The sequence below is a fragment of the Vicugna pacos genome, chromosome 13 (genome assembly GCF_048564905.1).
Source record: "Vicugna pacos chromosome 13, VicPac4, whole genome shotgun sequence".
Classification (NCBI taxonomy): Eukaryota; Metazoa; Chordata; class Mammalia; order Artiodactyla; family Camelidae; genus Vicugna; species Vicugna pacos.
This window is the reverse complement of record NC_132999.1, coordinates 21462758-21476512: the sequence shown is the minus strand read 5'-3', so window position 1 is coordinate 21476512 and position 13755 is coordinate 21462758. Positions and strand designations below refer to the sequence as shown.

At 49.4% G+C, this 13755-nt stretch overlaps 1 protein-coding gene across 3 annotated transcripts in view; it reads right to left on the bottom strand.

Annotated features, from left to right (window-relative positions):
* Window positions 1-13755, bottom strand: part of KANK4 (KN motif and ankyrin repeat domains 4) — a 65532-nt gene that overhangs the window by 22230 nt on the left and 29547 nt on the right. Inside the window, exons 1-3 of one of the 3 annotated variants that reach the window (XM_031684350.2) lie at window positions 13461-13531; window positions 8441-8526; window positions 400-2334 (exon numbers count right to left, since the gene is read on the bottom strand). In XM_031684350.2, coding sequence (XP_031540210.1) covers window positions 400-2334; window positions 8441-8456 — 1951 coding nt within the window. In that variant the 5' untranslated portion in view covers window positions 8457-8526; window positions 13461-13531. Of the gene's footprint in view, window positions 1-399; window positions 2335-8440; window positions 8527-13460; window positions 13532-13755 lie in introns of those variants that run through there. The other 2 variants (XM_072974315.1, XM_072974316.1) reach the window with 2 other exon arrangements.

Genomic DNA, 13755 nt, shown 5'->3' with positions numbered 1-13755 from the left:
CGAAGGCAGAGGTTTAAAGCACTGACAGGCAGGGCCATTCTCCGCCCTCGACATTGCCTTTGAGAAACGCAGATGAGAAAGAGGCACCCCTCTGGGTCCAGTGCCACAGTCTCAGCAAGTGTGGGCTGGGTTTCGGCTCCCATTTTCCCTCGGGCGTCTTTGTGCCCTGTGCTATGCGTCTAGCTGTGCACGTGGCCCTGCAGTCAGTCTCAAGGTTAGAACAAGGACAATAGTAGGGGTACCAAGCCTCTACTGTTACAGAGATCTGTTTTTATTCCACTAGGTTCCTGGAGGTGTTAAAATATTTTTTTAAAAAAATGCATCCAGTTAAAATCCTTTCTCCCTTTGATTCGTCAAGTACAGGAGAAACGGTTCCCCGTCTCGGGCACCAGTATTTACCCATCGGTGGGGAGGAAGAGGCGCCTGTGGGCTCCTTCTGGGGTGGAGCCTGGGCCGAGTAGGCGGACAGCAGCAGGTTGAGGGAGCTCTGTAGCTGGCTCTGAATGCTGCTGAGCTTGGAGGCGGGCTGTTTGATGGCGCGGGCCAGCTCCGGGTACCCGTGCTCCAGGCAGCTCCACTGCTCCTGCAGGAGCTCCTGGATCTTCTTAACGTACTGCCCAATAGTGGCATCAGTGGGTGAGCTTGGTGGCCTTCCCGGACGCTCCTTCCCCGGGAGCTCTGAACTGGCCTCCTCCCTCCCTGCTGGGGGGGCCTCTCTCTCGCTGCTCCCTGGAGAGCCTCCTGCTCCCCTAATCGGACCCTCGGCTCTCAGTTGAGGGCCTCCCTCCTGCTCAGAGCCTGCTTCTTCGATCCTGAGCTCGGTGGAGAGGCAGCTATGTAAAGAGGGGGTGAGGACCATCTCCGGTCCTTGCGGCAGTGACAGCTGGGGTGGTGGCACAAGTTCTGCTGGACTCCGATCCCCCTGTTTGTGACTGTCCTGCCCCCACAGGAGGCTATTCCCCTCTCCCCCGGCCCCCCAGCTTCCAGATCCCATGCTGTCCAGAAGGTTGACCCCAATGCTCTTGTCACACGACTCCGTGGTCAAGAGTCCGTGCAGAGGGCCAGTGTTGACCATGGCCTCAGTCTGGCCCTGAGCGTCTTTGGTGCTTTTGTGACTAAGCTTTTCCGCCAGTTGAGCTACAGTGCACTCTAGCTCTCGAATCCTCTGCCCTCTGCCCTTGATTTCCTCCTCCTGCCGCTGGAGGGCAGCTCTGACCTGGGCCAGTTCCTCAGTTCTTCCAGACAATTCGCCCTCAAGATCCGAGAGCCGCTGCTTCAGGCTGGAGATGCCGCCCGGATCCATGCGGGCAAGGCCCAGGCTTTCCTCCGTGACGCGGGTGCCGACGCTTCTCACGTCTACCTCCACAGGCGGCGGCGGCGGGATCTCGCTGATGCTGAGTTCGATTTCTTCTAGGGGGAGCTCATTCTCAGGGATGGGTGACGGCAGGGGTGGGGGGCTTGGTGTTGGGGGGCCAGGGGTCGTGACCACCACCTCTGCTTCTCTGCTTTCACGTTCGGCTTCTGCATCCTCTAGAACTACAAGCGCAGTCTGGGATAGGAAAGGAGGACTTGGGAGAGGGAGGTGATTTGGGGCCTCCTCTTCACCTTCTGGAGGCTCAGCCCCCTCCTGGACCCGCGCGGGAATCCCTGGCACCAGCTCTCCAAACTCCCTGACTTCTGATTGGGTGGCTGCCCGCGGAGTGGCGTTGTGAAAAGCTGCAAATCCTTCCGCGGGGCCAAAGGCTCCGTCATAGACACCACCTTCGCCCTGAAGTGGGGGGAGGGCGGGTGGGGTGGGGGGGCCTGAGTTTCGGCTTGGGTCCTCTGAGGCCCTGTTTTGCAGCAGCGTGGCTGGCATGCTGGATGCTCTCAAAAGCTGGGGCCGTCCACTCCCGCAGGCGAGCTCGGCCACCCCTGGAGCAGCGGCCTCCAACTGCCTGGCGGTCTCGGCCAGCAGGGCCTTCCTGTGGTAGCTCACCCCGGTCCCGCCGGCCGCGGCCTGGGGGTGATCGCCGAGCGCCAGGGGCTGGGCTCGCTCTCCTGTCCCGAGCGACACCTTCCTCGGCACCATTGGGGACCAGTGTGGGTGGGAAGGAGCCGCGTGGGGACGAGCCCCGCCGTCGGGAAGGCTGAAGTTTCGGGGCAAAGTGCTGAACTTGGCCTGCTTGGCCCTTCTGTGGATGGGAATCCTTTTGATGGTGTTCCCCTTCTCGATGTCATCCACGTACTTGAGGAAGTCCAGGTCTAAATGGAAGCCATATGGGGTCTCCACGGAGTAGGGGTGGCTCTTTGGAGGGTCCTTCTCTTCATCCCCCTGAGAGGACTGGTCTTTGGCTGGGAGACATAAGACACGTGAAAAAGAAGCACAACGTTAATGAGAGCTAGGTGGCAGTGAGGCCTCATGGCTGTGATTTTTGACTTAACGTCCTCACATGAGCGTTTTTTATAAATGTTCCAGCCTCTCAGTTATGCTGAGATGCTCACAGTCTTTCGCTGTGCTGAGAAGCCCTGTTATGAAATCGATGTGTACTTAGATGGTGTCTGCAAGGAAATAGGCACAGAGAAGAGTTTCCAGTTTACTGTGTGTCATCTCTGTTACTGCTGTGGAATCGGCCTGCAGGTCAGCAAAATAGTCTCACACTGTTTTTCTGGGTTTGAGTCATGTAATGTCTGAATTGAAGTGGCCGGGAATTTGCCAAAACATAGGAATTAACTGATAATCATGAATATAGAATTTTTGAAGGAAGAGATACACAATTGCCTCAATATTAAAAAAGAACCTTGCATGATTCAAATAGGCACTAGTAAATGTTGTTAAAGCCAGAGATATCAAGGAGTCATGCCTTCTACATCATCTAAGCCTCCTCAGAAGGCTTAGCCTCCAGGTACGGGAAGCTTGGAGAGGACCAGAACACATAATCATGCACAGCCTAATCTCTTTCTCACCTGAAAGCTGCTTAGTGCTTAACAAACAAATTTTACTTTAAAAACTCATGCTGGTTAGGAAATACTACATCTTTCAAAAACTGGAAAAAGGAGGAAAATGGGACAATTAATGTCAAAAGGAACGTTGGCATACATCCTCCAAGAGAGGAGAGACTCATGCTGTTTCAGGGCAGCCTGAAGTATCGCTGCGTATCATGATGAGAAAGTTCTCCATCGGGCCAAGGCACCACTGCTCGTGACTCCAACAGAGGACGCTAAGAACACGTCAGTCCTTTGATTATTTGAATCCATAGGGATTGGTCTCCCAGTAGATTCTTCCTCAGGTTAAAGTCTTTGTTCCTTTGATGTTCCTTATATGACACCCCTTAGTATCTCTGTGACATTATGCTAAATAGGCTTTGAAAATGCTGAGCTCAGGAGAGAACACTGGTGGAGAGCACAGAGGCCAAGAATACAGACTGGAGCCTGGTCTATGTCTCAGCTCTGTGACCCTGGGGAAACTGCTAAGCCTCCATGTGTCTCATCATCTATAAGATGGCAGTGATAACAGGTAAGATGAGATTGTGAGGACTGATTAATTAATATGTATAAAGTGTTTAGAACAACACCTAGCACATGATCGGCATTCAAGACATGCTCAGTATCATAGTTATCATCTTTGTGGACATCCAAACTATAGAGACCTAAAGCCCCATAAACGGAAGCTGATTTGCTGGGTACACAGCAGGGGCTCCACAAATTCTTTATGATCAACCATTTGATTCCAAGAGTAATAGGCCCTGGAGGCAAAAAGTAGGTTGGCAGTAATTCAATTCACTTACCTCAGCCACTATTTACTGAGCACCTGCGTTGGTCGCTAAGCTAGATCCTAAGGGCACAGAAATGAATCAGGCAGCCCTGCCCTCAAGTAGCCCTTTGGTCAAGTAGGAGAAACACCAACAAGCACGATGCAGTGTGACAAGGATGGTAACAGATACATGCTCCAGGAATAATCTTCCTTCCTGACTTATTCACCAAGTTTCTCCAGAAAAATTTTCTTGGACTTAGAGGCTAATTCTGCCTTGGTTGGAGAGGGCTGACCTCACAAGAGTGACGTAAAACTGGGTGTTAAATGAATAAATAGCAATTTATCAGGAGAGCAAGAAGGTGAAAAACAGGGTAGCTATTTATCTCTAAGATGGCCATTATCAATTTCTACCTTCTCTAGACAAGCAAAGGAATCCTATATTGAAGGGTAGGGTCCATTTCTCCACCCTTTTGAATCTTTGACTCACAGACTGGCCTGTGACTGCTTTGACCCAAAGGAAATGGCAGAATTGGCAGAAGTGGCACTGGGAGAATTCCAAGAGTAGGTCATAAGAAGCCTGTAAGTTCCACCTGGGTCTCTTAGAATGCCCACTCAGGGGGAAGCCAGATGCCATGGAAGGAGTCCAACTTCCTCGAGATGGCCATGCTGTGAGCGAGCCCAAGCAGCCCCATAGAGGGGTCCCACGGAGAGAGGGAGAGAGATGCCTAGCCAGCCTGAGCTGTCCCAGCCATCCTAGACCAGGTGCCAGGCATGAGTGGAAGAACCTTCAGATGATTCCAGCCTCAGCCATCATCTGACTTCAATGAGAGGAGGGACCCCAAGTGGGAACCACTCAGCTGAGCTTGTGTTAACAATGCATGATTGTTTTAAGACACTATGTTTTGGGGTGCTTTGTTATGCAGCAAAAGATAGACAGGACATGTTCCAGATGTATGTCAGAGAATGTGCAAATGCACTGAGGTGTGAAGTTCCATCTCAGGTAGCTCAGGGTTCTGTAAATGCAGGTGATATGGCTGGAACTTAAAGCGTGGGAGAGAAGGCTGAGGCGTAGAAAAAGACAAAATTGGAAAGAGCAGCAAGAGCCAGGTCAGGGAGCCACTTGTACGCATGCCAACAAGCTTTGACTTCACCCTCTAGGCAACAGAAGTCTTCAAAAAGTTTTATACAGGGAATGACTTGTGACAGTGAGCATTTTTGCAGAGGATTAGAAGAAGGACAAACCAGAGGCCTGAAGACCAGTTGGGAGACTCCTGACATGGTCAAGGTGAAAGAAGTTAAGGGAATGGAGGGAAGGGGGCACGTTCATGAAGGGGTACACTGATGGCATTATCTGGGGCACACACAGGGCCACTTTTCCCCTCAGAGTGATGACATATTAGGGCTGAGCTCTTCCCACTTGCCTGTCTGATCTGTCCTTCTGGCCGGTGCCACGTGCTTGGGGCACAAGAACTGTGCTTAGGGAAGTACAATTATCTCCAAAGAACTAAAGAAGCCAACCAAACACATGAAGGCTGAACGCTTGAACACTGACACAATCAACCCCCCGGCCTCGGTGCTGAGGAAAGCCGCAGGGCTTGGGGCAGTTAGGTGACAACCACAGCAGGGAGCGGGACAAGGCGTTGGTGCTGATCCACGGGATGGTCCGACTGGGCTCCAGGGCTTCTGTGCAGATACCTGGACTCCAGGCAGAGAAGGAGTAAACCCTGCTCCAGCACCCAACAAACTCCAGATAAGTTCCCATTCACCCGCACACGTTTTTACTAATCTGCTTTCCCCCAAAGAGGCACACTGGTCGTCTCAGTAAATGACAGCAATTGCTCTCTGCTTGCTTCCCAGATGCACTCGGCTATACACTTAGGCCTGCTGGTCCACTTAGCCTCCTGGATTATAGAGACAAGCCAAATAAGAGAGGAGATATTTGTCTAAAGTTAAATAGGGAGCAGATTTATGACCCAAAGGCAAAGAACTCTCCAAAGGAGAGACTGCATTATTTATCTGCTTATTGCCTCAATTCGGCAGATTTGCCCATCGGCCTCTGGGAGCAAGTCCAGAGGACAAATACAATAATAGCATCAAATAAGGAACAGCAGATTCAAAGGCAAAATCTTCCACAGGGGAGACTATGGTGAACTTAAGAAGTCTGCGAGACTGAACATTTATCCAGGATGACGGGTTTAATAAGTGCCTTCCTAAGCTAGCACTATGGGGGTATCACTCACACACACACACACACACACACACACACACACACACATCACATCACATCACATCACATCACATCACATCACACACAGTGCTGCTGTGCCTGCCACCCACCATTCAGCATTCCTTCTCTTTCTCCCAGTTCAAGAGGAATGCTGGACCTTGAATGAGGGAGCTTGATCTGATATGCTGGGAAATCTATGCTCACATTAATGTCTGCTCCTTTTAATTCTACCTGGTGATAGGTATGCAGGAGCTCAGAATTCCGGGCATTGGGCCAGGGCAAGAATTAATTAGGAGGACTGTCTCTGCTCAAAACGAACTTCAGATTGGATAAACCATCACACAGCCAAACTGGCTGGACTTGAATCCTGCTTTTGTCATCTCTGACCTCTGTGATTCTGGGCAAATTGTTTAATTTGCATATGCCTCTGTCTCTCCATTGGTAAGGTGGCGATAACAATACCTAACTCACAATGTGACTGTTAGCACGGATGCAGTAGAGAGCAAGGCACAGGTTCGCAACAAAGGGACCAACCGGTAAGGGCAGGCTGGCTCTGAATGGGGCAGGGGGGTTGGCTGAGAATGCGCTCTCCCTGGAGTATTTAACTCTGTGTTAGGACAACAGCCTCGAGAGGGAGTGAGAGTCCAAGAAAATCATTCTGGAGAAACTGGGAAAACAAGTCAGCGGAGAAGGAAAAAGGAGGATATATGAGGCTCAGAGCTACCTAGAATTCCCTACAGGGTCTTGGTCTGAAAGCGCACCGCACCAGGTCACCAGACCCTTGGGAAGGGCTTGCAAACACAGGCATGAGCCTGAGTGACACGCAGACATGAGAAAAGGGATTAGAAGACAAGAAAGGGAGGGAGGTGCCACAGTCATTATCCTGAGGGACAAAGTGCAGTGGGGCAGGTCAGCGGCCCCGTCAGAGGCATTTAAAGTGAGGGGGAAAGTCCAAAAGTCTATCCTCAGTGTCTGAAGGAAATGGGAAAAACAGAAACTAGAAAGTTTGGCCAGAAATATAACCGGAAAGACGGGGAATTAAATGAGCCTCTTCAAACGGCCAAGACAGCAGAAGCTTTTCCCTCTTCTGCCTTGATTTTGTGAGACGTGTGTGCCTGCAGAGAGGGCTGCCTTTCTTAGCTACTTGTGGGCAGTCACATGGAGAGCAGCTGTGCCGAGGATGCTGAGCAGGGACAACTGATGCAGGCAGAAATGACAGGCCCCGGGCACAAGGGGAATTAGCTGGCGTTCTATGGGACCATGTTCAGGGATGCTCTGAAAAGGCAGCTCTCTGGGGAGAAAGGCAGACTCTTGAAATATATGGTAACTGCATTTGGAAAGAAGGAAGAGGCAGGGCCGAAGCTGCTCTCCGGTCCTTAAGTCCTATGCCAGTGAAGGGCCGTATAGGCTCTCCTGTTCCCTGACATTTGATGATCTGGAAAAAGCATCTCATTAGAAGTCAGAGGATCGGTGTCTAGTCTATGACGTTTGGCACCATTCCTGGGGAGGGGAGGAGGGGAGCATGTGTCGAGACAGTCACTGGGCTGGTTATTACTTCACAACCTTACATGCATTATCTCATTTAGTCCTTTACCAACCCTGCTTAAAGATGAGGGGTGGCAGACTGCTTGCAGAAATAGCTACAATTATAACCCACCTTTGTGTACTTCCCTCCCACACGGACCCTGGGCTTGGCTTTGTGGCTTGCTCTGGCCAGTGGGTCAACAGCAAATGTGACATATGCAAGACTTGAAAATCACTTATACATTGGGGTTTGTTCTTGCTGTGTTTGGAACCCTTCTGCCATCATGTGAACAAACCCCAGCTAGCCTGCTGGACAGTCAGAGACACAAGGTCAAATGATCACCGATGCCCCAGGTGACGTGGGTCAACCACCAGACATCCTAAACCATCCAGACAAGTCACCCAGAAGACCACAGTCGTGAGAAGGACAAGCAAGGCAGAGGTTGGCCAAGCTGGCCCAGCTTAGAATAATGGCCCAGTCAACCTACAGAAACTTTTGAGAAATAACAAATACCTTTAAGTCAATAAATGTTTGAGTGGCTTGTTACACAGCAAAGCTAACTGATAAATGAGGGAACTGAGGCTCACAGAAGTCAGACACCTAGGAGAGTCACCCAGGTGTGAATGTAGGCTCTTTGACCATATTGTGCCTCTTTCTTAGACCTCAAGTTTCTCATCTCTAAAATGGGGATAATGACTGAGATCATCCTGTTCCCCTTCTTGATGCTTGGAAGAGATCAGAAACACCAAAAATTACACAGGTCCCGTAAACATGAGGTTTCATTTTCATTCCCTACCACCTTCTCTTGTTTGTGCCGGAAATACATGGTTTGGGTCTCCCAGCACAGCCTGTTTGGGGAAGGCCTCCCCTAAGCTATTTCCAGGATTTACAGTAACAAACCCTTTCCAACCCCAGTGCTCACTTTAGACCAGGGAACCCAAAGGAGCCTGCCTACCGTCTGTCTTCTCCATCTTAGGGAAAGTCGACCATCAATCTCAGGCACTCTTCAGCTGATGAGTTTGTAAAATTCCTTGGAGAGTTCTGAAAGCAAGAGGGATAGAAAAGTGGAGAATCTCATCACAGTTAGAATAAGTATGGAGGGAGCATAGTATCAAAAACCAGTAACCCCCATCCCTGCCTCTCTCCTGGGGCTCCCGTGCGCTCACAGCAACCCGAGGAGGGAGACGAATCGCCTGCACAAATCTGTACCCAAGAGTCTGATCTCGGGTGTGTCCCCGTGGAACGTCAGCAGTGGTTGACACCAAAGGAAGCATCTGGTCCAACCCCCTCACTTGGCAGATGAGGAAACTGAGGTTCAGAAGTTAACTGTTCTGCGCAACGTCTCCCAGCGTAATAGTGAAGGAACTGGACCCAGAGCTCCGACAAGCAGCATGGTGTTCTTTCCAGAATATCAAGACCTGAAATCTACTCACCTCCATCTTGGTAAAAGAAATATAATCCATTTTGCGAAAAAGCTGGAACCAGAGTCGCTGTAAATGCTTCGTGATGTCCCAGTCAGATTCAAGGCAAAGCGGAGCTAATTGGACGTACTGACCAGGAGCTGGCAGTTGGGGTGATTCCTAACCACGAGCAGAGCAAGGGGGGCCCGACCTAGGTGGCCAGCAGATGTCAGTAACCATGCAAGCAGAGTGCACTCCTGACTCTGAATTAGGGTACCTTGAGCTTTGATCATGAATTCTCCCCAAAGTTTCAATCCTTTCCCAGGACCATTTCTTCAAATGGTGAACCACCTGGCTCCTGTCCCCATTACAATAAGTCACCCAGGAAATTGGCTTTTTATGATTCTAACTCCACACACATCAGAATAATAAATTATCTGTGACTCCTTGGCAGTGGAAGCGGGCTTGTTTTAGGAATTCCAATGTGCTTGACAATGAACTCCAGATCAGAAAGTGTACCAGGGATGAGCGAAAAGTTGGGGGAGGTGGGAGTAAGAGAAGGATGAGGGTGGCCCCAGCAACCCGGGAAGGAAAATGGGGAACAAACAGGCCAGCTGGAGACGAAGGCTGGGAAACATCAGGCCTCCAAACAAGAGGAAGTCTGAAGTTTGCTCGCAGAAAGTTTCATGTACCCGCTTTCTGTGAGTGCTGCTGCTGCCTCTGAAGCCGTCGCCCTGCTGGTGTCTTTGTTCCTCCGTAACCACGTTCCACACAGCGGCCAGAGGGCCTTTGCCTGTGCGGGTGTGACGGAGCCCCCAAGGGCAGCCAGGGACACCTTGCAGAAGGATCACAGACACCAAGTACATCTCTGTGGCAACTAGTACTTGATTCTGGGGGCAGCATAGAGCTGGAGTAGAGAAGAAGTTTAGGAGAAGGAGGGTGAATGTGGATGGTCCTGGAGGCTAAGAGTGGCTGCTAAGGAGGCAGAGAGTGGAGAGATGTGGAAGGTTCTAACCAGGGGTGAGGGAGGGTGGCCCTCATTAGAAAGAGGAGGTTCTGAAACAGGCTAAGGGTCCATCAACGGATGAACGGATAGAGAAGGTGTAGATACACTACTGTATCTATCTATCTAGGAATATCGTTTTATATATATATTATATATATATATAATATATATATAATATATATAAATAAAGTGGAATATTGTTCAGCCATTATAAAAGAAGGAAATCTTGCCATTTGTGATAACATGGATGGAACTTGAGGGCATCATGCTAAGTAAAATAAGTCAGACAAAGACAAATACAGTGTAATATCACTTACATGTGAAATCCTTATTTAAAAACATAACTCACAGATACAGAGAACAGATCGGTAGTTGCCAGAGGCGGGGGGTTGGGGGTGAGGGGTGGGCAAAATGGGTGAAGGGAGTCAAAAGGTAGAAACATCCAGTTATAAAATAGTACCCTGGGGAGCTAATGTGCAGCATGGTGACTACAGTTAACAACACTGTGTTCTACTTTCGAAAGTTGCTGAGGGAGTAGATCTTAAAAGTTCTCATCACAGGAAAAAATATTTTAACTATGTGAGGTAATGGGCATAAGCTAAACTTACTGTGATCATTTACCAACATAAACAAATATCAACTCACTATGTTGTACACCTGTAACTAATACAATGTTATAGGTCAATTATAACTCAATTAAAAAAAAAAGAGGGGGGAGGGTATAGCTCAGTGGTAGAGTGCCTGTCTAGCATGCCCAAGGTCCGCCCAAGGTCCTGGGTTTAATCCCTAGTGCCTCCATTTAAATAAATGAATAAACCTAATTGTCTCCCCCTCCAAAAAATAAAATAAACTTAAAAAAAAAGAAAAAAAGAAAAGAAAAAGAGAAGGTTCCTGGGCAGAAAACACTGCTGCCGACCTCAGTGCCACAGGTCCGCAGCCTGCAGCCAGGGGTGGGGCCTCCCAGAGGCTGGCAGGCAGGAGAGGCCCGGCAGCTTCAAGGTGAAGCCTGGGGAAGGAAAGGGTGAGGACACAAACCCTACAGGTGGCCCCTCGGCCTGTCTCTCCGTCATCACGGCCTCTCCTCTCCTTCTGCTCCCCTCGTCCTCCCCCCATAACATTACCGAGTAACAGGCAGAGCCCAGAGCACTTGACATACTTGAATTAGCTCATGCAATCCTCACAATAACCCCAAAAGGATGATTACTGTCCCCATTTTCCAGATAGGGAGACTGAGGCTAAGGGCCTCAAGTCACATGACAAGCAAGTACTGGAGCAGGCTTTGCTCTCAAGTCCAGCAGACTCCCAGACTGCGCTGGAAATGAAAGTGACTTGTAAACATTTGTCCCCTGTGGGCAGCCTGCGGCTGTGACTGACCCTAGCTCTCTTTGTGAGGGGAAGTGCGCCAGACTCTGATGCCTCTCTGCTTCTCCCCACGGTGCACATTACACGTTTACTGGGCACACAGAAGGAGAACTGGCCAAAGTGTGATCTGCTTCTCCCAGGCTGGACACCAAGCAACAAGGCTTCTCCTAAGCAAGAGGGGGCCAGCTGGCGGCACAGGCTCGCCACCCCCTCAGGGAGTTCAGTCACACTTGCTGCCTTTGGCTGGAGTTACGATTCGGCCCTTCATATATCAGATCATAAAGCTTCAAATAGTTCTGCCACACACCTGGGGTCAAATTTCATTAAAAAGAACTCAATAGAGACCTCTAATCGTTCTCTTAGACTTGAATTTTTCTAAAATTAATCATCCCAAGGCTACAGAAATTAAATGGAGGTGACATCCCAGCTCTCTGAAGAGAGCCCAGTAAGCTTTTACTCTAAAGGGCTCTGAAGAAAAGGAGGGGACTGTCACACCCATGACATGCCACTTCCAGCCCCGTCCACCCCAGCATTCTCCACTTTGGCCCACTGTGGTCCTTAGGGCAGACATCTAGGAATTTAGCTAAGTGGGGGGTTCTTGGAGTAGGTGGATGTTTGATGTGGTTAGGTGAGTGGAATCAAAGACTAAATGTTACTGCATCAACATATCCCAGTTTGCAATACAACAGAATATGAAAAAGAGCTTTGTTGGACAGAACTCCCCTTTGAAATGGAATTTTGCAACCTTCTGGAGCATTTAAAATTTTGACATAAAAGCAATTTATTACTCCTTCTGTTAAGCCATCCCCCCAGTGTTCAGAACCTTGTAATACCCGGTGTTATTATGTAACTTTTCATTTGTTCATGCTCTATCCCAGGATCAAAAATGCCTAATTAGGTCCCAGCCTCTCTCATGAGCTCATCATATTCTAGACGCCTTGAGCATATATTGCTTTATCTTTCTCTAGTTCTCCTCCCCTACTAAGCTTGTGAAGGTCAGAATTCATGTGGGACTCATTTCTGTGTCCACACTCCCCCTTCTCTGCCTTCCCCCACCCCGCCCCGCCCCGTATCCTAACACATGGCAGACACTCAGCTCATGGTATCATCTCCAAGTTACAAAAGAGGAACAAAGACACAAAGAGGCTATGTGACCAATCCCAAATTATCCAGTTCATTGGGGGCAGAACAGTTTGTACGACTCCACTCCACACTGCCTCCCAAAGCCAATGGGCAGTGAAGAGGTGGAGACTGAGGCTGCCAGTTCAAAATCCACCCAAGAGGCAGTGGTTGGCAGACAGCAGTGATGATGGCCCGTGTGTGACTACCAGGCCACCTTAGAACGGGTCCAGCAGGGCCCACGCCCAGGAGCATGGATTTCCCTGGATCAGCCCAACTCGGCAGATCAAACTCACACCCTCTCTCTCCACAGTCACTCCTTTTATGATAGCATTTTCAATTTCATTTCTAACCTCAAACCTAAAGAAACCTTCCTCTATTTAGTACTGAAACTGAAACCTAGTTCTGTACTTTTGTTCTCTTCAAACCTCTCTTTATTCTTCGATAATAAAAATGCCATATTTCATCCCAGAACAGGCTGTATGCCAAAATAAACAGCACCTTGGATTTCCTTAAAAAGAAAGCTTGGCTCAAAGCACAGCCTTATTGCCATGAGAATTCTTGGAGAATTCAACCTTACAAAGTCAAATATTTAGCAAGGTAGCACACCAAACAGCAATCTGTCAATCCTCGCACGACCTCTTGCAAAGACAAAATGCTCTTTCCGAAAGAGAAAAAAAAATTACTCAGACCTGGTACTGATCTCCCCGAATGATGAGAGCTTCCCGTTTTCACCACTCCAGGGCCCCACACCTCCAAGTGGGACTGTCCCCTGTGCTATGAAGCAGGAGGCATCTGACAACGCTGCTTTACGTTAAGAGGGCTGAAGCGCAGTCACCAGGGAAGTGAGATGCACTCCTGGAAAAGATTCTGCCAGCCGAGTTCTCCAGCCGGCTCACTTCCCACCAGCCCAGGAAGCAAAGAGATAACTCATGCTCAATAAATGACACATTAACACAATCTCATTAACTCCATTCTTGATTTTTTTTTTTTTGCAAGTGTCTCATTTTTGCCTGCATTGCAGCAGCTGTATCTGGAGCTTCATGAAGAAGAGAAAACTATCAGGAGGGAAGCTGTGACTACATTACCTTCCCTTGGCATCCTCCCCCTGCCACAGCCTGGAGCCGGAGTCACCTCCTCCTGGAAAGCAGGGTTCTGCTGCTGGACCGGAGCTGTTTGCTCGTGAGTTCAGCACAGCAGCACTGGCTCCCCAGCTGTTAAAGATTTGGTCAGGTGATCCGTGACCTTGCTGGAAAAGCAAATACTGACTTCCTCTTAGCTTGCAGGAAGAGGGGACTGGGGTCAGGAAGGAATTCAATGCTCAGTACACTGATACCGGCTCTCGCAGAAAGAGGGAGAAAGCTCAAATCATTCCATTGGAAA